This window comes from Nicotiana sylvestris, chromosome 8 (assembly GCF_000393655.2).
Source record: "Nicotiana sylvestris chromosome 8, ASM39365v2, whole genome shotgun sequence".
NCBI lineage: Eukaryota > Viridiplantae > Streptophyta > Magnoliopsida > Solanales > Solanaceae > Nicotiana > Nicotiana sylvestris.
The window spans coordinates 47221494-47248810 of NC_091064.1; the positions used below are offsets into that span (position 1 = coordinate 47221494).

The window sequence follows — 27317 nt, forward strand, 5'->3', positions numbered from 1 at the left end:
ATGGCGCTAACATCCTTTTTGCCGGGGGCGCTGTATCGTTTAATGATACAGGTGGTTTCACAGTGGGCGGCATCGGCCAGTGATAGCAGTATTCTCTTCCCAGCAGACTTGGTGAGCCCCACTCCATCCCGGGATCATGTCATGTATCTTTTGATCATTTTCTAATCACGTTTTGAGGTATAGCCGGAGCCTTGTTATTGGTGTTTCCCTATTACTCTTCCATTGTATTTAGAGGCTCTGTAGACTGTTTGTGGGTGGTAGTTGATATAGGGAGTCCAGACTAGAAAAGTTGGTACTTGATAAGCATGTTTTTCATTAAACTTGTAAACATGTAATATTTTGTGAACTACAAATGAAGTCATTAACGGAAATGAAATGAAAGCTGCTAATGGAAGATTGCTTAGTGTTTTGATAAATGGGATAACATTCCCTCTTTATTCATAAACTAGCTTGGGTAGAATAAAATGTAACAGGCTTGTTCAGTCGGGTTTACTCAATTGAGCGACGGTCGCGTTCCACGGTTTTTGAGGCGTGACATAGAAATACCTCGAGTCTCGACACTATCCAATGTAAATCTTATATTCTAGCCACAACTACTACGCCATCACTTAATATCCTGAATCTGAACTCATCAATAAGACATAAGAATCAAATTTGTCTCAAAGTTAAACAACATGAAAAACCTTTCAACACACTCATAACTCGAGACTACACGTCACATAAAAATAGAAATCAAGCACCCATTAGTCCTTTTTACATCTCAAGCATACTCTTCTCGTCACATTCAAATCATCTGAACATAACCCGCAGTCACATTCTACTCATCATTTAGTCATCTAACCACAAATTCCACTCATAGGGACACTACCGGACTTATAAGTCCAAAAGCACATGCACACATAACCGAATTTTCCGTGCTCAAGTTGCAGTCAAAACCCTGCCTCAAGTCCTCCAGACTGACCCACAGCACACATCTCACACCTCATCCATGGAATCATATGCCATCGATACACAGTTGATAACGAGAGCTCATATACGCATACGAATGCGTGGAAAAAATTCAAAGAGTTACGCTTTAAGTTGAATCAATGTCGCATGATAAGGAAAGAAAGATGTGAAATTTATCCTAAATGCCCTGTAGCGTCTCGAAGATGGGTATGGATATCATCATACTGATCCGCAAGACTGTACTAGAAACTTGCTCATGACTCATAGAACCTATGAACCTAGAGCTCTGATACCAACTTATCATGACCCAAATACCACTAGTCGTTATGGCACCAAACTCGATATGCTAGTTAAGCAAAATAACAGTCAATACAATCCAACTAAGATTATAGGAAAATAGAGAAGAATTATCTAAACATTTAAAAATTAACCTAAGAACTAGTAGTACGAATCATGAGCTTCTAAGATTTGAAATTTACAAAAATGATACAAATAAATACATGATCTCTTTGAAAGTTACATAAACATATTAGCAAAATCTAAAGTTACCAAGGACAAATGGCAGTTATATCCGGAATGCACGAGCATCTTCAGAGTCAACTTCCGACATCACCAGCAGCCCTGCTCCAAAAATCTGCACACAAGGTGCATAAGTGTAGTATGAGTACAATTGACCCCATATACCCAGTAAGTATCTTGTCTATCCTCATTGAAGTAGTGACAAGGCTTTTTAGTTAAAAGATACTCACTGATAAAACCTGCACCAAAAACCAGCAATAGAACTATACTACGATATAATAAAAAGGAATACATGAAACTAATATACAAAACAATAACTGAGTGCTAACAAAGATCACAATTTAGCTACTTCCGATACCTTGACCAATCTTTCCCTTAGAAAAAAAACTAATAAACCATGATAGTCACTCCATAACTTTCATAGCATGAGGAATGTACTTAATGCTTACCGTGAAAATGGTAATAACAATTAAATTTGTTTATGGGACTTTAAAAATACATGATCTAATTTTATGCTGGTTGATAAGTAGTAGATGCTACGTATGTGAGATTTAGAAATGAAATAAGAGTTTAGGATGGGGCAATAATCAAACCGTTGAGCCAATTATCGGGGCCTCGAGGCTGTTGATTCGGGGCCTCGAGGCTGTTGATTCGGGGCCTCAAGATCGATTCTGGAGCTCGGTAGGGAGCTATCGAGGGGGTCAGAATACGACTAATAGTTATAATAAAATTAACGGAGGCTCCTTACGGCCAATGATAAGCAAAAATGATGAACAAATATGAAGATGATAAATGAAAACAATAATAACTAGAGAATATGTTAGAGATCAAAATGGAATGTTTCTTGTATATTTCGTGTGGAGTAATTGAAGCAATGGGGGTTTACAAAATGACAATGATCCCATTTATATAGGAGGGAAATCCCAACATAGTACAAAATGCATTAATGATAAAGATAAAGGAATATGACAATTATATAACACCTTGATTCATGTTTAGAGTAGCTCTCTAGGCTCTATCAGTCCTACCATGTGCCTTGCAAACTTCCCATTTCTACTGTTATCGAGATCGTTGCTATCATGAGTCCGAGTGTCGATGACCCTTGAGGGAGGGTACTCGGTTCATGGTTTCGAGCCTTTGAGGTGATCTTCTAAGATGCCTTAACAATGAGAAATTGGCCTCTCTGATTTCACCGTATACAGATAGTCCCCACATTTCTTGGAGAGGAGCAATAAGAAACGACCTTGACATCCGATTCTTCGGGCTTCCTATGATGGTGCCATACTGATGATGTCAACTCATGACGTAAGACTTCGCAATAGCCGAGACATCTCACAGACTTGCCTTTTTGACGTCATTCAATGCACTGTCGATTCGCATTCTCCAAAGCGACAGTAGCACCGTCGATTCGGTTTTCAATAATTCATTAATTATGCCTGCCGATCCATCTTTCAAAGGTATTGATGGCATTGTTGGCCATACTATCTCCCCTATAAATGGGGGCCTTCTGATGTTATCTTCTTTCCAAGTGCCTTTTAACATCTATCCATCCTTTTCTCCTCACTATTTTCCTCCATCGTTGACCACCTTGTTTGGGGTTCATGGCCTTAAGGTTGCATGAAAGCATTTTCATCGGCTACGTGATGGCCTTTTGCCTGAGCTTCCCTTTGCCGAATGAGATTATACTATCTTGTCGCTGTTATTGTTGTTGTTACGACTGCTACTGCTGTCGTTATTGGCTCGAGGTGATGAGATAAAAAGGCTGATATTTTTTGTCTTGGGAAGGTATTTGAACTATACACTGTTGCTCACGAGGGTGCTCGAATTATACACTACTACTTACCTTCTTACCCCAGTTTGGTGTGGCACTTCGCCCCCGACCGGTAGCTTGCATCGCTCAATGTCCCAAGAAGTGGACTCAAAGTAGCCGTGCAAGTAAGGTCGACGCTCACCAAGTCTCTTACCGGTCCGAGTTTCTCTTGGCCGATGAGGGTCCTCGTCCTTTGGCGGGCGATGGCATTTTTCATCCCCTCCTGCTTCTCCACTTTCCTCCTCTTCATCTTTTCCATTGAAGACACTACTCTAGATGACCGAGACGATCCCCCTAAGGCGGTAGTTGTAGAAGATACTACCGCTTTTGATGCATACTCGAGGGGATGCCGCTCGAGAAGACGGTGCTCTAAGATGTTGCTGTCGAGGATGCACCTTCAAGAGTAGGTTGGGCTCTTAGGCTTTTACCATATATATACCTTCTTGCTTCCTTATTTCTGTGTAAGAACCCCTTGTGGGCTTTTGTAATCACATGTAAGGACCCTTTGTGGGCTTCTGCAATCAAGTGTTTTCTGAATACAAAGATATTTTCCAGTTTTGTCTTTGATGTTTGCTATATTTCCTTTTATATACGTTTATGGAGACTCTGAATGCATGATTGTATCAGCTACTATCAATGTCGAACCCAGATGCGAGTGTTTTTCCTTACCTTTGATTGACTAATAAGACCTTCCACGGAACCCTTCGTCGTCCCTTGGATCGAGCCTGGATTGGACAGATAAACTTAGGTCATCGTGCCCCTTACTTCGAGTCGAATGAAAGTAACACTTCGAGCCTTGAAATCGTGATTTATCACTTAATCTCCACGGTAATTTTTGAGGAGAAATTTGCTCAGAGGCTCGCGGATAGGGACTGCCTTTTAACTTAGTGCAGACAACCTTAGGGCGCTATAGATAGATCTAGAAAAAGTGTTTATCCGAGCTCAGATGGTGCCCCAGGGCCAAGACCATATGGGTGGAGTTTAAATGATTATTTCCTTGGAGCCTAATTCCCTTTTGACAAAAGCCCCCATGGTCGGGTACCACCTCGGGTCTCGAAATGATGTCATTAGCTTCCTGGAGCCTAACATTCCCTTTTGAAAAAAGCCCCCGAGGTCGGGTACCACCTCAGGTCTCATAATGATGCCATTGGCATCCTGGAGCCTAATCTTCCCTTTGATGTAGGTCCTCGAGGTCGGATACCACCTCGGGACTGGCGAAGGTGTTGTTGGCCTTTCAGAGCCTAACTTCTTTTTGATGGCGGTCCTCGAAGTCGGGTACCACCTCGGGACTGGCAAAGGCATTATTGGCTTCTTGGAGCCGAGCCTTGTTCTGATGGAGGTCCTCGAGGTCAGGTACCACCTCGGGACTGGCAAAGGCATTGTTGGCTTCTTGGAGCCTAGCCTTGTTCTGATGGAGGTCCTCGAGGTCGGGTACCACCTCGGGACTAGCGATGATGACATCAATTAGTGTTTCTAGTCGGCTTTGACGTTTCTTCCATGTATAAATAGGATTGCTTCTGCTCTTTCGGAGATCCTACCATTTTAAGTACTTAACCTTCTTTTATTTGCGTCAAGTCTTACATTACTTCAGCACTATTGTACATGCACAAATTTCGGCATTAGTTATCTAATCTCGTCATAGCCGTGACTATCGCATCGGGGTATGTCCGGTAGAGAGGGGAGAGCTCTTCCTCCGGCATTCAGGACCAATGAGAGTATACCTTGAAGACTACTTCTTTGATAGGAGAAGAGCATCTTGAGTTAGTGATAAAAGACAGTGGATGGTGGGAGAAAATGGTGTTACAGGTATTTTCCCCAGGTGAGGGCATCACGGATCGTGCCGACAAGTTCTTGAATGTGTACACGTATCCTTTCACACTGACCCCTCTTGATAGGGTTGTGCTCGACTCCTGCTCAGAGTGTTGGGTTACTTTGGCACATATCCATCCATCATTTTGGCGAACAATATTGACTACGTGATTTTTCGCGGAGAAGACGAGGCTTGAATTTATGCTCGGTCATCTTATTAGGCTATACCAGCCCTTTCATCCGAGTATGGACTGCTAACATTATCCCCGTAGAGCTTATGCCATTCCCTGAGGATTGGAATTATACACATAAATAGTGTATTTCCCCTTCTTAGTTTTGCCTATGGCGAGAATTGGTTTCGTAACCGTGCCCTCCTTTCTCTTTCTGCAGCGGTTTCATGGGCGTCGGGTGACGTTCCTGATTTGCCGGACTGGATCCAAAAGTTGGTGACTAACTCGACCTGTGATGAGCGCAAGTGGAAAGCTTTGTCCCGGGGCAGATGGGAAGAAAAACATAATGGTGAGTGTTGTGTTATATTTTCCCCTCCCTTCCTTCATTTGGAGAGGCATTTTCCCTTTATGCATATTAAGCTTGCTGTTATAGGCATCGAAGAGCCTTCTTAGGCTATGTCGTTCTCCTATGGAGAGGGGAAGGGGTCGCCAGCCCCCGGGCTAATGAACGACAATAATAAGCGAGAGATGTTTTTTCAAGGAGGTGGCGCTCAAAGAAGGGCAAGACGGAACCGGGGCTTCGGAGCGGAAGCATCGTCCGAGCCTGGAACGTCCGTGATTTCTAGTTCTGTAAAGAAGATTTCTCCATTGCTGTCGCCTTCTTTTTCCGTCTGTACTACTTTGGGAGATGCTAGAACCCCGGGATCGCATACACCGAGCGATCGTGCTTCGACCGGAATCGCCTCTTTCAAGGATGAAGGAACTAGATTAGTAGGTGTGCTCTTGGCCTTCAAGGACGCCCGACGGCTTCATTTTGTAGTTAGTTTTCTCACATGCCTTTAAAGCTTCATGCCTTCCCTTCCTTACTGGGTTTTCTTTTGCAGGCCTTCGACAAGCTTCAATCCGAGCTGCTTCATCATGAAGCCAGGTTGCGAAGAGCTTTGGATGAGGAGAGATCCCTTAGGCTCCTTTGCGATGAAAAGGAGGTTGAGTTGGTATACTTGCGGTATGAGGTGGGTCGGAGCTTGAATTATGAGAGCTACTTGAAGGAGCAGGTAATTTTCTGTTCCAGGTGAGTGTGCATTCCGTCTTCTAGTTTCCGAGGCTATTGCTTCATTTATTTCAATTGCAGAAAAAGACGGAGGCCCTGGATCGGCTTCGGGATGAAGTTGGCCGGGCCAGGCATAATCATGATGAGCTAAAAACTCGGGCGGTGGCTCGGGCTTTAGAGGGTAAGGATGCTCTAGCTAAAGTTCCTGCCTTTGAGGCTCAACTTTGCTTAGTTCACGATAACGCTTCGGTTCAAGCAGATATGATTGCGAAGCTCGAGTCTGAGCTTTTGAAAGCTAGGGCTGAGATCGTCGATGCCCGGGTAGAAGCTGCAATGAGTCGGACTAAGGCTGACCAGGAGATGGTGATCTATTTAAAGGATGTTGCTGATGCTCAAGCTGAGCTGAGAAGGATCATTGACCATGAAGAGAGGATTGAAGAATATGCTCAATGCAAGTCTCGAAGAATGACCCTTAAGGATATTTGTGCTAGGGGCTTCATCTTCTCGGAAGAATTGGCGCTAGCAAGGGCGGACGAGCATGATGCTCTGTTACTTTTGCTCGATGCTGAAGAAAGTGAATACGAGGCCGACAGGCCGTAGTCCCCGGGGGGCATAGATTTTTTAATCTGTATATAGCACTTTTGTAGCATGTTTGTAGATGGAGATTGTGCTTTTTCACACATGTGTATGAAAGAATACCTAGCGGCTTTATTTCTTTCGTATCCTTTTTTTGTCATGATGTGGCCTCGGGGCTCATTAGACTGGCCTGTGGGATCTTACGTACGTTTGCTCTTAGGCATATTTAGGCCACCCATTTTGGGCTCAGTCCCCAAGTCAGGCATCGACTCGAGCTTATTTGACCTTTGAATGGCCAAAATTTAGGCTGGAGACAATAGCTCTCATGCTTTTGGCCGATGCGACCTTTTAGTGTATGTGGGTTGGCGACAATGGCTCTTACACCTTGGGTTGATGCGTCAATTTAGTGTGGGTTGGCGACAGTGGCTCTTACGCCTTGCTCTTAGGCATATTTAGTTAACTATTTTGGGTTCAATCTCCGAATCAGGTAATGACTCGAGCTCATTTGACCCTCAAGTTTTGTATTTGTTGGGCTGGCGACAGTGGCTCTTAAGCCTTGGGCCGATGCAGCCTTTTATGTGTATGGCCCTGGGGCTCATAAGGCTGGCGACAATGGCTCTTACGCTTTGGGTCAAAGCGACCTTTTATGTGGGCTTTGTTTTTCCCTCGATAAGGATAAATAGTGTTTTCCTGACTCTTCGACGTCTTAACAAAAAACCTTGATTGTGAGTCATTATATGGCGATGATAGAGCACATTGGAGATTTGGCTCGGAGGATGAGTATCTCGAAGCCAATGTTTAGGAGTTGATACAGTCCTTTACTTTGTTTAATCGGGCTTAATCGAAGGTGTGGCTTGATTACCCTTCAGCTCTTTTGCGGTCGGAAGTATTGGTGCCGGTGCCACATCGTGCACCGCGAACATTTCCCTTGCCGCATGCTATTCCCCATAGACGGTTTTAATCCCATCCTTTGTCAGTAATTTCATCATTTGGTGAATAGTGGACGGTACTGCTCTCATGCAATGTATCCACGGCCGCATCGTGCATGGCGTTGTACCTCATGTCTCCTTCGATGACATGGAATTTAGCATTTTGGGTTATTCCGGCCACGGTGACTGGGAGGGTGATTTCTCCTTTCATTATTTCACTTCCCATATTGAATCCGTTGAGGACTCGAGTAGTGGGCATGATTTGGTCAAGCAGTCCGAGTTGCTCTATCACCCTCGACGTGATAATGTTGGCCGAGTTACCTGGATCCATGAGTACACATTTTATTTGAAAAGAATGTACAAGGAAAGAGATTACCAGTGCGTCATTGTGAGGTTGAGACAAGGTCTCGGTGTCCTATTCGCTGAATGTGAGGGCATCCTCGGATATATACCCTCGGGTTTGCTTTTCTCTAGTGATGGATAATTTTGTCCTTCTCATCACGGGTTTCTGCGGGGCATCGACGCCTCCTAAGATCATGTGGATGACATGTTGTGGCTCATTTGTTTCATTCTTCTTGGCCGCCTCTCTTTCTCGAAACTGATTTTTGGCTCGGTCGTGGAGGAATTCTCGAAGGTGACCTTTGTTAAGTAGTTGATCTACCTCTTCTCGGAGTTGGTGGAAATCCTCGGTCCTGTGGCCATGCGTGTTGTGAACCTCCCACACTAAGTTATGATTCCTTTGTGAAGGATCTGATTGTACAGGCCTGGGCCACCTGGCGTCTCTGATTTTACTAATGGCGAACACGATGTCCGATACATCGACGTTGAAGTTGTATTCTGATAAGTGAGGTGCCTCTGTTGGCCCTGCGTTCCTATCGAATTTGGCTCTGTTAATGAGTCCCCGAGGATCCTGTCCTCGATTTATCCTTTGATCATTGCTAGGTGGGTTGAGCCTTGGGGCCTTCCTCCTATCTTTGGTGTATGGCTCGTATCTTTCTTTGTTTGGTTTTGGCTCCTTTGCGAGGAGCCTGCTTGGGTATACTGAGCCCGAGGAGGGTCCCAACTAGTCATCTTCGACCATGATTTTCGACTGATATTAGTTGTGGACGTCCGACCAGGTCACGGTGGGATATTCGACCAGATTCTCTTTCAGCTGTTTCGAAGCCACCAAGCTTCATTCATTCAGACTTTTAGTGAAGGCCTGCACCGCCCTGTCGTCAGAGACCAGTGGTAGTTCATTCGTTCTGTTTGGAAGTGAGATATGAATTCTCATAGCATTTCGTTCTCTCTCTACTTGATCTTGAACACGTCAGATTTCCTTGCTGCTAGGTTGTGATACCACATCATGGCCCCTTCGAGAGTGTTTCCCCGAACTTCTTTAATAGGATGGATTCGATATCGTCATCCTTTATGTCATTGCCCTTCACTGCACAAGTGTAAGCAGTATCGTGCTCATTGGGGTCTGAGGTCCCATTGTATTTTGGGAGTTCTGGCATTCTAAACGTCTTTGGAATGGGTTTCGGGGATGCATCCTCTAGGAATGGCCTTTGTATGAACTTCTTCGAATCCACACCTTTCAGGACCGGGGGTGCACCCGAAATTTGATCGACCCTGGAGTTGTAGATTTTGACCTTTTTGTCGTTTGCTTCTATCATCTTCTCACTCGATTCGATCCTCCTGGTGAGGTCCTCAAGCATTTTTACGATGATGGGATCGGTCATCGACCCGTTATTGCTCGATCTCTCTGATACTTGTTTTGCCGGGGGGCTATCCCTGGTGTTACCGTACTAGGAGTTTTCTTGTGACTTTGCATCTGAGCAATAGCCAGTTGTTGTGCCTACAACATTTCAAAAATAACATATAGGCTAACCTCATGTTCTTCCCTAGTTGGGGTTTTTTGAGCTTCTTGTGGATCTCCTAAACACACGCTCATGTCGGTATGCGAGCTTATATCGACTTGTTGGGCGTCGCGTTAGACCGCATCTATGGGGATTAGTTCTAGCGCATTCCCATGGTTTTATGGTGGTACACCAATACCTATAATATCCACACCATTTTCTCTGTGGTCCTTGAGACTGTTGTTTTCACCTCCATTCACCGAGTTAGACATTTGACCTGAAATCGAAGATCTTGGGCAAGAAAAAGCGTGAAAGATAACTTGCATTGTGTGACGAAACAAACAAGAAAATAATCACTATTATTTTTAGCCCCATGGTGGGCGGAAAACTTTTTATCATTGTAAGCACGTGATTTTTGCCCTATGAGAGAAATACTCCCAAAAAAAAATTCAAAATAAAACAATTTTCCTTTGTGTGCAATTTTGAGAATTTTCCTCTCAAATTTTGATAATTATTTGTATTTTTGTCCATGCATGTTTATTTGTTAAATTAATAAAAAAATACGAAAAATATGTCGCATTTGCATTTAGGATTTAATTCTACAATTAGGAGCAATTAAGTTTGTTTTTACAAGAACAAAAAATCATAAAAAATATTGTACGTTGCATTTTTAGCATTTAATGTCCAAATTATGTGGTTTTATCGTAATTGCTATTTAATTGTGTGTTAATTGTTATTGAGAGTTAATTTGTACTTTTAAAAATCGATTTAGTTTTATAGATTAATTTAGGATTTTTTAGAATTTAGTTTTAGTTTAAGAAGCAATAAAAGAAGAAGAAAATCGGATTGGGCCACCTTTAATTTAAATCAACCAGGCCCAAACCAAATAAACTCGGTCGACCCGGTCCGCCCCACAACCCCAAGCAAACACCCCCACACTTTCTTCCATTTGGACATTTGTTTTGAAAAAACCCTAAAAAAACCCAAAGTCACCCGCCCCCCCCCCCCTCTCTTCTTCTTCTCCAAAACCACCCCTCTTCCCCTCGTCCCAAGCTCCCATGGCTGACCCCAACCCAGCAGACCCCCCTCTCTTCATCTTCTTCGTCCAAACGAACCAGTCCAAAAACCAGTCGACCCCCGCCCCCGTCCGCCATTGACGAGCTCCGCCGACCTACCATGGCTGCTGCTTCACCTCCCATGGATGCCTGCGTCGTCCACCCAAATCCCCATCGTGGCTGCTTCTTCTTCTTCGTCCCCATAGGTCCCAAACGACCATCTGCTAAATAACCTCACGTCCAAACGACCTCCAACCTCGTCCCACGCTCCTTTCTGCCCTCCTATGGCTGAAACCATAGCTGCCCTCTCCCGTCAAGCTCCAGCAGCCATTGCTGCTGCTTCACCTCAACACACACACGCACAGCCTAGCTCACGACCAAACAACCATCGTCCAACCACTCCAACCCTCAACCAAACGACCACCATCGCTCCTGCTACGTCCAGCTCTCGTGGCTGCCCTCCCATGGCCACTGCCTCGTCGACCTCCAGCAAAGAACACACAGCCCCACTACTGTTGGTTCCACGACCACACGCACACACACGGAGGAAAAGCGAGGCAGTCTGGTTAAAGTCCAACGAAGTTCTGTCAAGGTTTCGTTTGGTTTTGTTTGAGTCCGTTGTTGTTCGTCGTTCGGTGAGGTCCAGTCTGAGTTCGTCAAGGTTAAAAGAGAAGGTGGATTTTCATTGAAGTCGAGATCCATTAGGTCGTTGGCAGTCTTGGTTCGAGTTTGCCATTTCCGTTCGAGTTCGTCGTTGTTCATTTCCGGTTAGTTGGTTTAAGTTTCATTTTTGTCCGTATTTTGTTTGATATTCTCATATTTGAAATCAGTATATGTTTGATTCTTTTCTTGTTCGTTGTTTTTCATTTCTTGATTATTTATCTGGTTTGTTTTTATTCATTTGTTTTTGTTTAGTTTTAATATAGAAGTGTGTTAGTTTAATCACTTGAATCATTCATCTTTGTTGTTTAATTTAGATTTAACTGGTGTTCATTTTTTGTTTGAAGTTCGTTTTTAATCCAGTGATTTAATGTGAGTTTATGTTTTGGTTTTTAATTTTTGATTTAGTTTGAATCATTCATCTTTGTTGTAATGTTGTTGGATTTAATTCGAGGTTCGATTGATGATCGAGTTTAGTGATTTGTATTTACTTGTTTGTTCTGCTGAGTTTGTTCGGATATGAATCTGACTGTGTTGTTAATTCATGAACGTTGTCGATTAGGAGTTTGTTTGGCAAGTTTATTATGCAGAGTTTGATTATTAGTTGTAACTTGTCAGGTTTGATTGGTTATAGCTGCTGTATTTTGGTTAATTGATTAGGTGAATTGGTTATAGCTGATGTGGGTAGAATGGTAAATTGCAGTATTTTCAGGGGTAGAATTGTAATTTCAGTAATTTCAGAGGGGTATTTTTGGAATTGAAAATCTGAACAATTATTTATTGTGAGTGCTCTGTCCACTAAGCTAATAATATTAAAATAAGGTATTAAAATAATATAGTGGGGGACAAGACATGTGGTAGTGAGGAATAATGCATTTGTTTAATCAATAATGGGGAACAAGACATAGTAGGATTACGGGGCTCAAGAAAAGTTGATTAAATAAAATAATAATTGCATTTTTTATGTAGTAGTGGGTTTGGTAAGAGAAAGTGGATTGTTTTATTATTTGTTTAATTGATTAAGGGGTCTGTTATGAAGCATAAATAGAGCAGACTTGGACATAATTAAGGAAGGGAATTTGATCATCATAAATTCAGAGCTTAAGTTGAAAAGAAAACTAATTTGTCAGAACTTAAAAAATTCAGTCTTTGAGAATTAAAAACTGAAAGTAAAGCCTTTCTTTACTACTGAGAATTAGAATATTGCTACTGCTTTTGTGGTTTGCATTTGGTACTTCTGATTTTCAGATTGGTCTTCTTGGGTTTTCTTTTGGTTCTGGAGTGTTGCTTCATTGAATTCTTGGGTTTCAGCTTGGGTTTCTGGTATTGTTTGCTGTTGGGTTATTCTTGAATATGTTACTGGTTGTGGAATCATCTCTGTTGGTTTTAAGATCTGTCCCTGGGTGTTCAATTTGCTACTGCTGTTGCTGTTATTATATGCTACTGCATTTCTGCTGATCTTCCTCTTCTTTTACTTCCAATATCAGGTACACAACTGACACGCTGGTTACTGTAAGCTGAAACATGAAGCATGAATATGAAATGAAGAGTTGAAGTTCTGAATTTATCTTAGTTATATTCTGAATTTTAGGTGTGTATATACATTATTTAGTTTCTTCTAATCAGAATCATGTAGTGATTTTCTGCTTCCTCATCCTTTTTCCCCAAGAAGAAACACCATCCTTTTCCACCTTTTCCCTCGAGTTAATTGGAAAATTTCAGGACCCTCCTGGAAAATAGGACGTAGCTTTAATTCGAAATATTCATGAGTACAATATCTAGCATAATCTCTACTTTGTGAAAATATAAGTTGGTTTGAAATTTTCATTTTTTAAGACAATAATCAATTCGAAACTTCAGGTCCCTCCTGGAAAATGGGACCTAGGTTAAAATCCAAAACAAACATAAGTAGTGAATGTAGGACAAATGTGCACCAAAAGGGATATAAGTTGGCTTCAAAGTTCACATAAGGGTTTTCAGGACCCACCTGAATAATGGGACGTAAATTTAAGCATTCCATTAGATAAGTAAGTGTTGTTATAAGAGAGTACAATTTAGCGTTGAAATTGTCATTCGTAAGATAAGCTTTAATTTGAAATTTCAGAATCCTCCTGGATAATGGGATGTAGTTTTAAGACTGTCTTAGATAACAAGATTCGACAGAAATCATACCTCTAAAAAATATAATGTAGCTTTGGAAACTTGCTAGAGATTTTCAGGACTCTCCTGGATAATCGGATCTATCTTATAGATTGTTCGAGATATTTGGTAACAATTAACACTTACAAATGCGCCCAGTTACCAAACTGGGGCAGAAAATTTTCTTTTGTTTTATCTATTTTGTTAAAAATCAGGCACCCACCTGGAGGAACGAGGGAGAACAAGCCAAAGGATGGCAGTTGCGAAAAGAAGATGGACCAAGTTTCAGCAATCAGGCATCCACATGGAGAACAAGGAGTAGCAGTTAAAGATTCATCAATCAGGCATCCACCTGGAGAACAAGGAAAAGCGGTTAAAGATTCAACAATCAGGCATCCACCTGGAGAACAAAGAAAGACAGTTGAAATATCATCAATCAGGCCTCCACCTGGAGAACAAGGAACAACAGTTGAAGTATCAGCAATCAGGCATCCACCTGGAGAACAAGAAGAAGCAGTTGAAGATTCAATAGTCAGGCGTCCACCTAGAGAACAAGGGAATACATTTCGAGTTTCAGCAGTCAGGAGCCCATCTGAAGAACAAGGGAATGCAATTCAAGCTTCAGCAATTAGGCACCCACCTGGATAGCAAGGGAATACAGTTCAAGTTTCGGCAATCAGGAGCCCACCTGGAGAACAAGGGAATACATTTCGAGTTTCAACAGTCAGGAGCCCACCTGAAGAACAAGGGAATGCAATTCAACCTTCAGCAATCAGGCGCCCACTTGGAGAGCAAGGGAATACACTTCAAGTTTCGGCAATCAGGCGCCCACCTGGAGAGCAAGGGAAAACAATTCAAATTTCAAATAATCAGGAGCCCACCTGGAGAACAAGGGAATACATTTCGAGTTTCAGCAGTCAGGAGCCCACCTGAAGATCAAGGGAATGCAATTCAAGCTTCAGCAATCAGGCACCCACCTGGAGAGCAAGGGAATACACTTCAAATTTCGGCAATCAGGCACCCACCTAGAGAGCAAGGGAATACAATTCAAATTTCAAATAATCAGGAGCCCGCCCGGAGAACAGAGGAAAGGAAACAATAGTCAAAGGAAGACATTTAAAAAGTTCAGCAATCAGGTACCCGCATGGAGAAAAAGAGGAAAGCATTTCAAAAAATACCATTCAAGTCAGCCACAAAGGAACTTCTGAAGAAAATACAAGTCAACAATGCAACAACAGTCACAAGACCCAGTTTTAAAATAAATCCTTGTAAAGCATAGATTATAGCTTAGTCTAGCTTCTTCATTTTGTCATGGTGTAATAAGGAGGTCAGTAAGCAGTATCAGTAGTAGCAACAGTAAAAGTGAAACCACAGCTTCATGGTAGTCCCAGCTACCGAAACTTCCCGAACTACATTGACTTGATTCCTTTATAACCAAGGATATGTAGGAAACCTTTGAAGCAGAGGTTCGGTCAAATCTTTCAAAAAATGCTTCCCACGGAGTATTCAAACGGGCAAAAATCGCTCGTATCCGCTCACTTTATCTTTGCACAAAAACTCTTCGTGTTTTCGGGCAAAGAGGGGCAGCTGTGAGAACGTGATTTTTGCCTCATACGAATTACTCCAAAAGAATTCCCAAAATTAGACTTTTTTTTCTTTCTTTAATTATGTGTTATTCTAGGAATTACTGTGCGATTTTCCTGATTGTTTGCATATTTTTGTGTGCATATTTAATTTTATTAATGCATTAAAAATACAAAAATATAGCATCTGCACTTACGATTTGATTTTACATTTTTGGTTATTTTAGTAAATTGTTGCTTTACAAAAATGAAAATAAATTACAAAAAATAACGTATTCTCCATTTTTAGTGTTTAATGTCAAAATTTTGTAATTTGGTATTTAATTATTTGTGATAATTATTATTTAGAGTTAATAAGTATTTTTAAGGCTGATTTGGTTTTATAGATTATTTTGAATTTTAATTAATTTTGAGAAGCAAAATATTTTGGAAATAAATAGAAAGGGAAAAGAATTTTGGGCCAATTCAATTTAATCCCCAAGCCCAAACCATTTTTTTACCCTAGTTCAACCCAAGACTTGGATCCTTATTCTTCTTAAAAGACCTAGACTTATACAAATTAAACCCTAGACACACAAAATGACGCCTACAATCTGAAGAAGATCATCCGCCGCAAGAGAACAATGACCCCACCCTATCGTCTCCTTCAAACCCTTTCCGATTTCAAGCGAGGTTCAGTTGTTTAGGTTTCTGGTAGCGGTTTGGTCGGAATCCGAGGTTGTTTCGTCGAGGTTCGGTCAAAGTTCAGTTCGTTGCTGCTGTTAGCTGACCTTGTGCCGAGGTTCTGTACTAATTCAATATTGAGAAAGGAATTGTTGCTATTAAAAGGCCACACTTTAACTTTACTTATCCTTCTAATTGCTAGATCTGGTGTCATGGCTCTATGAATTTTTATTTGATTTTGTTTGTTTCAGTCTTACTGTTTATGTGATAGTAGTAGTTTGGGGTTTCGTGAATACTTAAGGGAGGGGAATTATTGTGTGGATTCCATAGGGTGGAAAATAGAAAAACAGAAATAAAGTAGGCCTCTTGAGATGGCACATGCATTTGCTCGCTATTGAGTTTCTACACAGATTAGTATAAGATCTTCTCTTTTGCAAAGTCATAAAGAAGTAAGAAAGATCCAAATGTACAGTAGTAGCCATAAGGACATTGAGATCCGAACATATACACTACGTTTAATTTGTGAAACAAATCAATTTGGATTTAGTATATATCAACCATGTGTGGTTAATGTGAGCTATTGAATGTTTGTTCAAAGTGGTAAATGGGGTTTGATATTGGGGTGCTTTAGAAGTTGAATCCAATGACTGAAATCATTTGGTGAAGATTTGAGTGAGTTTGAAGCCGCGTATCCTATGCCTCATTCCTACGCCCTTCCCTACGCGACTACTCGATGCAACATGTTTGACTTTTCTAAGTTAAAACTTAGCCTCATGAACTAAATTTGATCTTTGAGTTATGAGAGTTGAAAATAGCTTCTAATTCTACTGTAGTCCGAATCCATTTAGTGTGATTAATTGAGGAATTTTAGTTGAGAAGCTGAGTGTAGAGGGTGTTGAACTAAGTTTGGGATAATTAGTTGTCTAAAAGGATTCAAATCCCAACTGTGGTTAAAAGTAATTAGAAATCCTTTAAAGATAGCCTAAGATTTCTTTAATAAAAGGGATTATCTACCTAACCAACTAAAGAAGCTTCTAGTATTGGTAGGGTTTAGATTTCACTATTAGAAAATTTAATTCAATAAGGGTTGAGTGGAATCAATTTTTAAAATGTTGAAAGGCCATTTTGTGAATCAAAGAGGCATTTTCTATTGGCCTATTTAAGCTAAGAGACTGAATTCAAAGGGGGACATAGATAGACATACAAAAAACACAAGAGAGAACAATAGAGAGTTAAGAGCTGAAAAATACAGAGATAGAGGTGGCTGGAACTTCAAGAGAGAAAATTTAGAAAAAATAAAAAATAGCTGAAAACCAAAAAAAAAGGGAAGAACTACTGTTCCATTGCATTTTCTTTTCTATAATTTTAAGAGGCTTGTAGTTTTCTGAAGATTGTCCAAGGATCTAGTGTGGGAATGGAGTAGATTTGGTTGTTTGAAGTTTGGTTGTGAAGTTGGTTGGTTATTGCTCAATTGAAACTGTTTTCTCTTACTTCCGATTCATTTTCCTGGGTTGAATTTTTGCTACTAGTGCTATTTTTCCTGCTGCGTACTGCTGACTCATCACTCCTTTTGGCTTTGTTTATCTTGCTGTTGTAACCAGGTACATTCCCCTTGACTTCTGATGACTATAGGTTTCATAATGAAGATGAAATGAGAATTGGAAGCATGACATCAAATCTGTGTTGTTCTTTTATGATGTTTATATCCTTAGTCACCCAGTTCAATGTAATTTAGTTGTTTTCAGTTGGATTTAACTAAAATATTATGTTATAATTGAACCATGAACTGTTGAGGCAAAACTTGACCAAGCATGAATATGGTATGAAGATTCATAACTGATTAATTATAATGTTATTGTTTCAAGTATAGAATTGAATGCATAGTTTTAGTCCAGGAATACGTTTTCCATACTTTGAAGTTTAGAATTTCATGGTTAATTATTGTTGCTTGGTCATTAGTCTATGAAACCTGATTTTGGTATGCCCTTTCACTTTGATGATTGATTTGGTTAAGGACTGGATTGTTGTTCTTGCGCTTTGTGGATGTCTTCTACTTTATCTTTATCCCAAGAGAATGTCAATTAATTTTCAGGAGTCTTACTTATTCTAGTTAGTTTTGGTAGTTCTAGAACATTTGTGTTACTTTTTTTTAATTTTCTGCACACAATGTGATACCTAATTAGGGTGATGAAGAAATATAATGCATAATGAGTAGATGTGTAACATGGAATTACCATTTGCATAGATGTACCTGTGTCAAATGGGAATGACGCGGGCATGCTACTTTGAATAGATTGCTCAAAACGTACTAATCAATTTGAAATGAAAGTAGATCTATTAATCTTGTTTCTTGGGAAGTTAACTAATCTTTTTGAAATGGAATTGAGGTGCGCCGCGCCAAATAAAATCTAAAATGCGTGGCCCTCGTTTAATTATTTCTTTTGAAAACCTTAGATCTCGAGGCACGTCATTTAGCAAATTTTCAGGGCCCTCGCAAAGGTAAAAACGCATAGTTGCTTTAGGCGCGTTGTTTTAAAATATTTACCCTCCTAAATTCGGGTGCTCATTTATGTGACCCAAATCTCAAGATTAGATAAAATGTGTCGTAGACCGCGGGTGCATTTATGTAGCGTGGCTTACGATGTGTTTTAAATAACTTTGAATTTTTCCCGAAATATTAAAAGCGCCTAAAATAATAGCACCTTTTTGCTTTTACTTTAGCTTTAGCTTTTTGCTTTAGCTTAAACAAATGTACAACATGTGCCGATTGTTCTTTGGAGTATATTTAAGTTTGTTGTCATTTGGCTGAAGCTCATGAATCAAAGTTTGGTTTTTAAATTAACTTTAGGTGCTACTATTTTGAACTCATCATTGGATGTATATTAAATTTAGGTCATAAGAAATTTATCTTCCTTGTTTTCATTTAGCGTAGTATTTAGCGTACTGGATTATTTATTTTTAGTATTTAATGTGTTAAGTTGTACGGTGTCTTACATGTAAATTAGCAGCTCATAGTTCTTAGCTTATTATTTGCTATTATTTGATTGTGCAGTAGTGAGAAAAATTGGAGATCAACCCGTGTACCATTATTATTTGTTTTGCCACAATCCCCTATTATTCTTGTTTGAAGTTCGTGTATCAAGTTTCAGTGACTCAACTCTGTTTTGCTTGGTGATGCTCGTTATTGGTTTCTTGGCACACATTTTGTATGGAAATTCGATGTGAGCCATGACAAACAAAAGTCTTAAATGCACGGCCCTCATTTAATTAATTTATTTGTTTTTTTAGAAATCAAGGCACGCCATTTAGCGAATTTTCCATGGCCCTCACGAAGTTAAAAACGCATAGTTGCTTTAGGCGCGTAATTTAAAATTACCTTCTTAAACTCGGGTGTGTATTTCATGTGACCCAAATCCAAGTCCTAACAACGTTAAATAAATATGTCGTGGATCGTGGGTGCATTTCATGCGGCGCAATCCAAAAACATATTTTGTATAACGTTGAAATCTTCCTGAAAATGAATTAAAAGCGATTTTAAGTATAAATGCACATAGGTTGAAATTGTTTTAAAATCATATAATTAAGCCGAATATAACAGTTGAGCGATCGTGTTAGAACCACGGAACTCGGGAATGCCTAATACCTTCTCCCGGGTTAACAGAATTCCTTACCCGAATTTCTGGTTCGCGGACTGTAAAACATAGTCAATCTTTTCCTCAACTCGGGATTTTAAACCTGTGACTTGGGACACCATAAATCTCCCAAGTGGCGACTCTGAATCTAATTTAATGTAAGTAATCCCGTTTCGATTGTTCTTTAATTAGAAAAACTCCCTCATTCCTTCCGGGGGTGTAGGTGAAAAAGGAGGTATGACAATAAAAACTATAAAATGTGAAAGGTATTGAGGTAAGCATGGTTCTATTTATGCTATAGTTGTATACTTGTATTTATATTACAATTGTGTGCAATATCAAATCACATCAAAAATATTTTTGGCAGTATCATTAGCAAAAGCAAGGAAGGGTGGGTCATAAGGCTCACACCTGAAACTACACGTGCCGGTGTAGGGACGAACCTTGATTATTTCCCTTAATTGGGATGAACTTGGTAACATTTATAAATTGGTAACGCCAACCCATACGGCATATGTGGGAAGGCAGCCTAGCCAATCGGGCTGTGATCGGACGCCATGCCGTACACATGGTTGTATTGTGCAGGGAATCAAAAACTGGAAATTCAAAAACTTGAAATTGTGATTGTGGTACATCTCTCCAAATGGACGACCTAGACAATCGGGTCGTGATCGGACTCCATGCTAAGAAAGACGGCGGTATAACTCATATCGATGATAATGATCTCCCAACCAAAAATTATATATATTATTTTCGTAAACTAGAAGACTTACATGTTTCAAATTGGATGCTAGTATATTGTTGATTTTGACTTACTGTTTTGTGGTTTCTTTGCTTGTATGGTTATTCTATTCTGAAAGAGGACTTTTAGCCTTACATACTAGTGCTATTCGACGGCGCTAAAATCCTTTTTGTCGGGGGCGCTGTATCGTTTAATGATACAGGTGGTTTCACAGTGGGCGGCATCGGCCAGTGATAGCAGTATTCTCTTCCCAGCAGACTTTGTGAGCCCCACTCCATCCCGGGATCATGTCATGTATCTTTTGATCATTTTCTAATCACGTTTTGAGGTATAGCCGGAGCCTTGTTGTCGGTGTTTCCCTATTACTCTTCCATTGTATTTAGAGGCTCTGTAGACTGTTTGTGGGTGGTAGTTGATATAGGGAGTCCAGACTAGAAAAGTTGGTACTTGATAAGCATGTTTTTCATTAAACTTGTAAACATGTAATATTTTGTGAACTACAAATGAAGTCATTAACGGAAATGAAATGAAAGCTGCTAATGGAAGATTGCTTAGTGTTTTGATAAATGGGATAACATTCCCTCTTTATTCATAAACTAGCTTGGGTAGAATAAAATCTAACAGGCTTGTTCAGTCGGGTTTACTCAATTGAGCGACGGTCGCGTTCCACGGTTTTTGAGGCGTGACATAGAAATACCTCGAGTCTCGACACTATCCAATGTAAATCTTATATTCTAGCCACAACTACTACGCCATCACTTAATATCCTGAATCTGAACTCATCAATAAGACATAAGAATCAAATTTGTCTCAAAGTTAAACAACATGAAAAACCTTTCAACACACTCATAACTCGAGACTACACGTCACATAAAAATAGAAATCAAGCACCCATTAGTCCTTTTTACATCTCAAGCATACTCTTCTCGTCACATTCAAATCATCTGAACATAACCCGCAGTCACATTCTACTCATCATTTAGTCATCTAACCACAAATTCCACTCATAGGGACACTACCGGACTTATAAGTCCAAAAGCACATGCACACATAACCGAATTTTCCGTGCTCAAGCTGCAGTCAAAACCCTGCCTCAAGTCCTCCAGACTGACCCACAGCACACATCTCACACCTCATCCATGGAATCATATGCCATCGATGCACAGTTGATAACGAGAGCTCATATACGCATACGAATGCGTGGAAAAAATTCAAAGAGTTACGCTTTAAGCTGAATCAATGTCGCATGATAAGGAAAGAAAGATGTGAAATTTATCCTAAATGCCCTGTAGCGTCTCGAAGATGGGTATGGATATCATCATACTGATCCGCAAGACTGTACTAGAAACTTGCTCATGACTCATAGAACCTATGAACCTAGAGCTCTAATACCAACTTATCATGACCCAAATACCACTAGTCGTTATGGAACCAAACTCGATATGCTAGTTAAGCCAAATAACAGTCAATACAATCCAACTAAGATTATAGGAAAATAGAGAAGAATTATCTAAACATTTAAAAATTAACCTAAGAACTAGTAGTACGAATCATGAGCTCCTAAGATTTGAAATTTACAAAAATGATACAAATAAATACATGATCTCTTTGAAAGTTACATAAACATATTAGCAAAATCTAAAGTTACCAAGGACAAATGGCAGTTATATCCGGAATGCACGAGCATCTTCAGAGTCAGCTTCCGACATCACCAGCAGCCCTGCTCCAAAAATCTGCACGCAAGGTGCAGAAGTGTAGTATGAGTACAATTGACCCCATATAGCCAGTAAGTATCTTGTCTATCCTCATTGAAGTAGTGACAAGGCTTTTTAGTTAAAAGATACTCACTGATAAAACCTGCACCAAAAACCAGCAATAGAACTATACTACGATATAATAAAAAGGAATACATGAAACTAATATACAAAACAATAACTGAGTGCTAACAAAGATCACAATTTAGCTACTTCCGATACCTTGACCAATCTTTCCCTTAGAAAAAAAACTAATAAACCATGATAGTCACTCCATAACTTTCATAGCATGAGGAATGTACTTAATTCTTACCGTGAAAATGGTAATAACAATTAAATTTGTTTATGGGACTTTAAAAATACATGATCTAATTTTATGCTGGTTGATAAGTAGTAGATGCTACGTATGTGAGATTTAGAAATGAAATAAGAGTTTAGGATGGGGCAATAATCAAACCGTTGAGCCAATTATCGGGGCCTCGAGCCTGTTGATTCGGGGCCTCAAGATCGATTCTGGAGCTCGGTAGGGAGCTATCGAGTGGGTCAGAATACGACTAATAGTTATAATAAAATTAACGGAGGCTCCTTACGGCCAATGATAAGCAAAAATGATGAACAAATATGAAGATGATAAATGAAAACAATAATAACTAGAGAATATGTTAGAGATCAAAATGGAATGTTTCTTGTATATTTCGTGTGGAGTAATTGAAGCAATGGGGGTTTACAAAATGACAATGATCCCATTTATATAGGAGGGAAATCCCAACATAGTACAAAATGCATTAATGATAAAGATAAAGGAATATGACAATTATATAACACCTTGATTCATGTTTAGAGTAGCTCTCTAGGCTCTATCAGTCCTACCATGTGCCTTGCAAACTTCCCATTTCTACTGTTATCGAGATCGTTGCTATCATGAGTCCGAGTGTCGATGACCCTTGAGGGAGGGTACTCGGTTCATGGTTTCGAGCCTTTGAGGTGATCTTCTAAGATGCCTTAACAATGAGAAATTGGCCTTTCTGATTTCACCGTATACAAATAGTCCCCACATTTCTTGGAGAGGAGAAATAAGAAACGACCTTGACATCTGATTCTTCGGGCTTCCTATGATGGTGCCATACTGATGATGTCAACTCATGACGTAAGCCTTCGCAATAGCCGAGACATCTCACAGACTTGCCTTTTTGACGTCATTCAATGCATTGTCGATTCCCATTCTCCAAAGCGAAGTAGCACCGTCGATTCGGTTTTCAATAATTCATTAATTATGCCTGCCGATCCATCTTTCAAAGGTATTGATGGCATTGTTGGCCATACTATCTCCCCTATAAATGGGGGCCTTCTGATGTTATCTTCTTACCAAGTGCCTTTTAACATCTATCCATCCTTTTCTCCTCACTATTTTCCTCCGTCGTTGACCACCTTGTTTGGGGTTCATGGCCTTAAGGTTGCATGAAAGCATTTTCATCGGCTACGTGATGGCCTTTTGCCTGAGCTTCCCTTTGCCGAATGAGATTATACTATCTTGTCGCTGTTATTGTTGTTGTTACGACTGTTACTGCTGTCGTTATTGGCTCGAGGTGATGAGATAAAAAGGCTGATATTTTTTGTCTTGGGAAGGTATTTGAACTATACACTGTTGCTCACGAGGGTGCTCGAATTATACACTACTACTTACCTTCTTACCCCAGTTTGGTGTGGCACTTCGCCCCCGACCGGTAGCTTGCATCGCTCAATGTCCCAAGAAGTGGACTCAAAGTAGCCGTGCAAGTAAGGTCGACGCTCACCAAGTCTCTTACCGGTCCGAGTTTCTCTTGGCCGATGAGGGTCCTCGTCCTTTGGCGGGCAATGGCATTTTTCATCCCCTCCTGCTTCTCCACTTTCCTCCTCTTCATCTTTTCCATTGAAGACACTACTCTGGATGACCGAGACGATCCCCCTAAGGCGGTGGTTGTAGAAGATACTACCGCTTTTGATGCATACTCGAGGGGATGCCGCTCGAGAAGACGGTGCTCTAAGATGTTGTTGTCGAGGATGCACCTTCAAGAGTAGGTTGGGCTCTTAGGCTTTTACCATATATATACCTTCTTGCTTCTTTATTTCTATGTAAGAACCCCTTGTGGGCTTTTGTAATCACATGTAAGGACCCTTTGTGGGCTTCTGCAATCAAGTGTTTTCTAAATACAAAGATATTTTCCAGTTTTGTCTTTGATGTTTGCTATATTTCCTTTTATATACGTTTATGGAGACTCTGAATGCATGATTGTATCAGCTACTATCAATGTCGAACCCAGATGCGAGTGTTTTTCCTTACCTTTGATTGACTAATATGACCTTCCACGGAACCCTTCGTCGTCCCTTGGATCGAGCCTGGATTGGACAGATAAACTTAGGTCATCGTGCCCCTTACTTCGAGTCGAATGAAAGTAACGCTTCGAGCCTTGAAATCGTGATTTATCACTTAATCTCCACGGTAATTTTTGAGGAGAAATTTGCTCGGAGGCTCGCTGATAGGGACTGCCTTTTAACTTAGTGCAGACAACCTTAGGGCGCTGTAGATAGATCTAGAAAAAGTGTTTATCTGAGCTCATATGGTGCCCTAGGGCCAAGACCATATGGGTGGAGTTTAAATGATTATTTCCTTGGAGCCTAATTCCCTTTTGACAAAAGCCCCCAAGGTCGGGTACCACCTCGGGTCTCGTAATGATGTCATTAGCTTCCTGGAGCCTAACATTCCCTTTTGAAAAAAGCCCCCGAGGTCGGGTACCACCTCAGGTCTCATAATGATGCCATTGGCATCCTGGAGCCTAATCTTCCCTTTGATGTAGGTCCTCAAGGTCGGATACCACCTCGGGACTGGCGAAGGTGTTGTTGGCCTTTCAGAGCCTAACTTCTTTTTGATGGCGGTCCTCGAAGTCGGGTACCACCTCGGGACTGGCAAAGGCATTATTGGCTTATTGGAGCCTAGCCTTGTTCTGATGGAGGTCCTCGAGGTCAGGTACCACCTCGGGACTAGCAAAGGCATTGTTGGTTTTTTGGAGCCTAGCCTTGTTCTGATGGAGGTCCTCGAGGTCGGGTACCACCTCGGGACTAGCGATGATGACATCGATTAGTGTTTCTAGTCGGCTTTGACGTTTCTTCCATGTATAAATAGGATTGCTTCTGCTCTTTCGGAGATCCTACCATTTTAAGTACTTAACCTTCTTTTTTTTGCGTCAAGTCTTACATTACTTCAGCACTATTGTACTTGCACAAATTTCTGCATTAGTTATCTAATCTCGTCATAGCCGTGACTACCGCATCGGGGTCTGTCCGGTAGAGAGGGGAGAGCTCTGCCTCCGGCATTCAGGACCAATGAGAGTATACCTTGAAGACTACTTCTTTGATAGGAGAAGAGCATCTTGAGTTAGTGAGAAAAGACAGTGGATGGTGGGAGAAAATGGTGTTACAGGTATTTTCCCCAGGTGAGGGCATCACGGATCGTGCCGACAAGTTCTTGAATGTGTACACGTATCCTTTCACACTGACCCCTCTTGATAGGGTTGTGCTCGACTCCTGCTCAGAGTGTTGGGTTACCTTGGCACATATCCATCCATCATTTTGGCGAACAATATTGACTATGTGATTTTTCGCGGAGAAGACGAGGCTTGAATTTATGCTCGGTCATCTTATTAGGCTATACCAGCCCTTTCATCCGAGTATGGACTGCTAACATTATCCCCGTAGAGCTTATGCCATTCCCTGAGGATTGGAATTATACACGTAAATAGTGTATTTCCCCTTCTTAGTTTTGCCTATGGCGAGAATTGGTTTCGTAACCGTGCCCTCCTTTCTCTTTCTGCAACGGTTTCATGGGCGTCGGGTGACGTTCCTGATTTGCCGGACTGGGTCCAAAAGTTGGTGACTCACTCGACCTGTGATGAGCGCAAGTGGAAAGCTTTGTCCTGGGGCAGATGGGAAGAAAAACATAATAGTGAGTGTTGTGTTATATTTTCCCCTCCCTTCCTTCATTTGGAGAGGCATTTTCCCTTTATGCATATTAAGCTTGTTGTTATAGGCATCGAATAGCCTTCTGAGGCTATGTCGTTCTCCTATGGAGAGGGGAAGGGGTCGTCAGCCCCCGGGCTAATGAACGACAATAATAAGCGAGAGATGTTTTTTCAAGGAGGTGGCGCTCAAAGAAGGGCAAGACGGAACCGGGGCTTCGGAGCGGAAGTATCGTCCGAGCCTGGAACGTCCGTGATTTCTAGTTCTGTAAAGAAGATTTCTCCATTGTTGTCGCCTTCTTTTTCCATCTGTACTACTTCGGGAGATGCTAGAACCCCGGGATCGCATACACCGAGCGATCGTGCTTCGACCGGAATCGCCTCTTTCAAGGATGAAGGAACTAGATTAGTAGGTGTGCTCTTGGCCTTCAAGGACGCCCGATGGCTTCATTTTGTAGTTAGTTTTCTCACATGCCTTTAAAGCTTCATGCCTTCCCTTCCTTACTGGGTTTTCTTTTGCAGGCCTTCGACAAGCTTAAATCCGAGCTGCTTCATCATGAAGCCAGGTTGCGGAGAGCTTTGGATGAGGAGAGATCCCTTAGGCTCCTTTGCGATGAAAAGGAGGTTGAGTTGGTATACTTGCAGTATGAGGTGGGTCGGAGCTTGAATTATGAGAGCTACTTGAAGGAGCAGGTAATTTTCTGTTCCAGGTGAGTGTGCATTCCGTCTTCTAGTTTCCGAGGCTAATGCTTCATTTATTTCAATTGCAGAAAAAGACAGAGGCCCTGTATCGGCTTCGGGATGAAGTTGGCCGGGCCAGGCATAATCATGATGAGCTAAAAACTCGAGCGGTGGCTCGGGCTTTAGAGGGTAAGGATGCTCTAGCTAAAGTTCCTGCCTTTGAGGCTCAACTTTGCTTAGTTCACGATAATGCTTCGGTTCAAGCAGATATGATTGCGAAGCTCGAGTCTGAGCTTTTGAAAGCTAGGGCTGAGATCGTCGATGCCCGGGTAGAAGCTGCAATGAGCCGGACTAAGGCTGACCAGGAGATGGCGATCTATTTAAAGGATGTTGCCGATGCTCAAGCTGAGCTGAGAAGGATCCTTGACCATGAAGAGAGGATTGAAGAATATGCTCAATGCAAGTCTCGAAGAATGACCCTTAAGGAGATTTGTGCTAGGGGCTTCATCTTCTCGGAAGAATTGGCGCTAGCAAGGGCGGACAAGCATGATGCTCTGTTACTTTTGCTCGATGCTGAAGAAAGTGAATACGAGGCCGACAGGCCGTAGTCCCCGGGGGGCATAGATTTTTTAATCTGTATATAGCACTTTTGTAGCATGTTTGTAGATGGAGATTGTGCTTTTTCACACATGTGTATGAAAGAATACCTAGCGGCTTTATTTCTTTCGTATCCTTTTTTTGTCATGATGTGGCCTCGGGGCTCATT

General features: G+C 41.2%; 1 protein-coding gene across 1 annotated transcript; it reads left to right on the forward strand.

Annotated features, from left to right (window-relative positions):
• On the forward strand, positions 1 to 27159 carry LOC138874994 (uncharacterized). The gene is made up of 7 exons (XM_070153797.1): positions 1 to 111; positions 6141 to 6311; positions 6389 to 6881; positions 12614 to 12794; positions 13720 to 14020; positions 26393 to 26563; positions 26641 to 27159. Exons 1-7 carry the CDS (start codon positions 1 to 3, stop codon positions 27157 to 27159), a joined length of 1947 nt encoding a protein of 648 aa, XP_070009898.1.
• Positions 27160 to 27317: the final 158 nt, after the last annotated feature.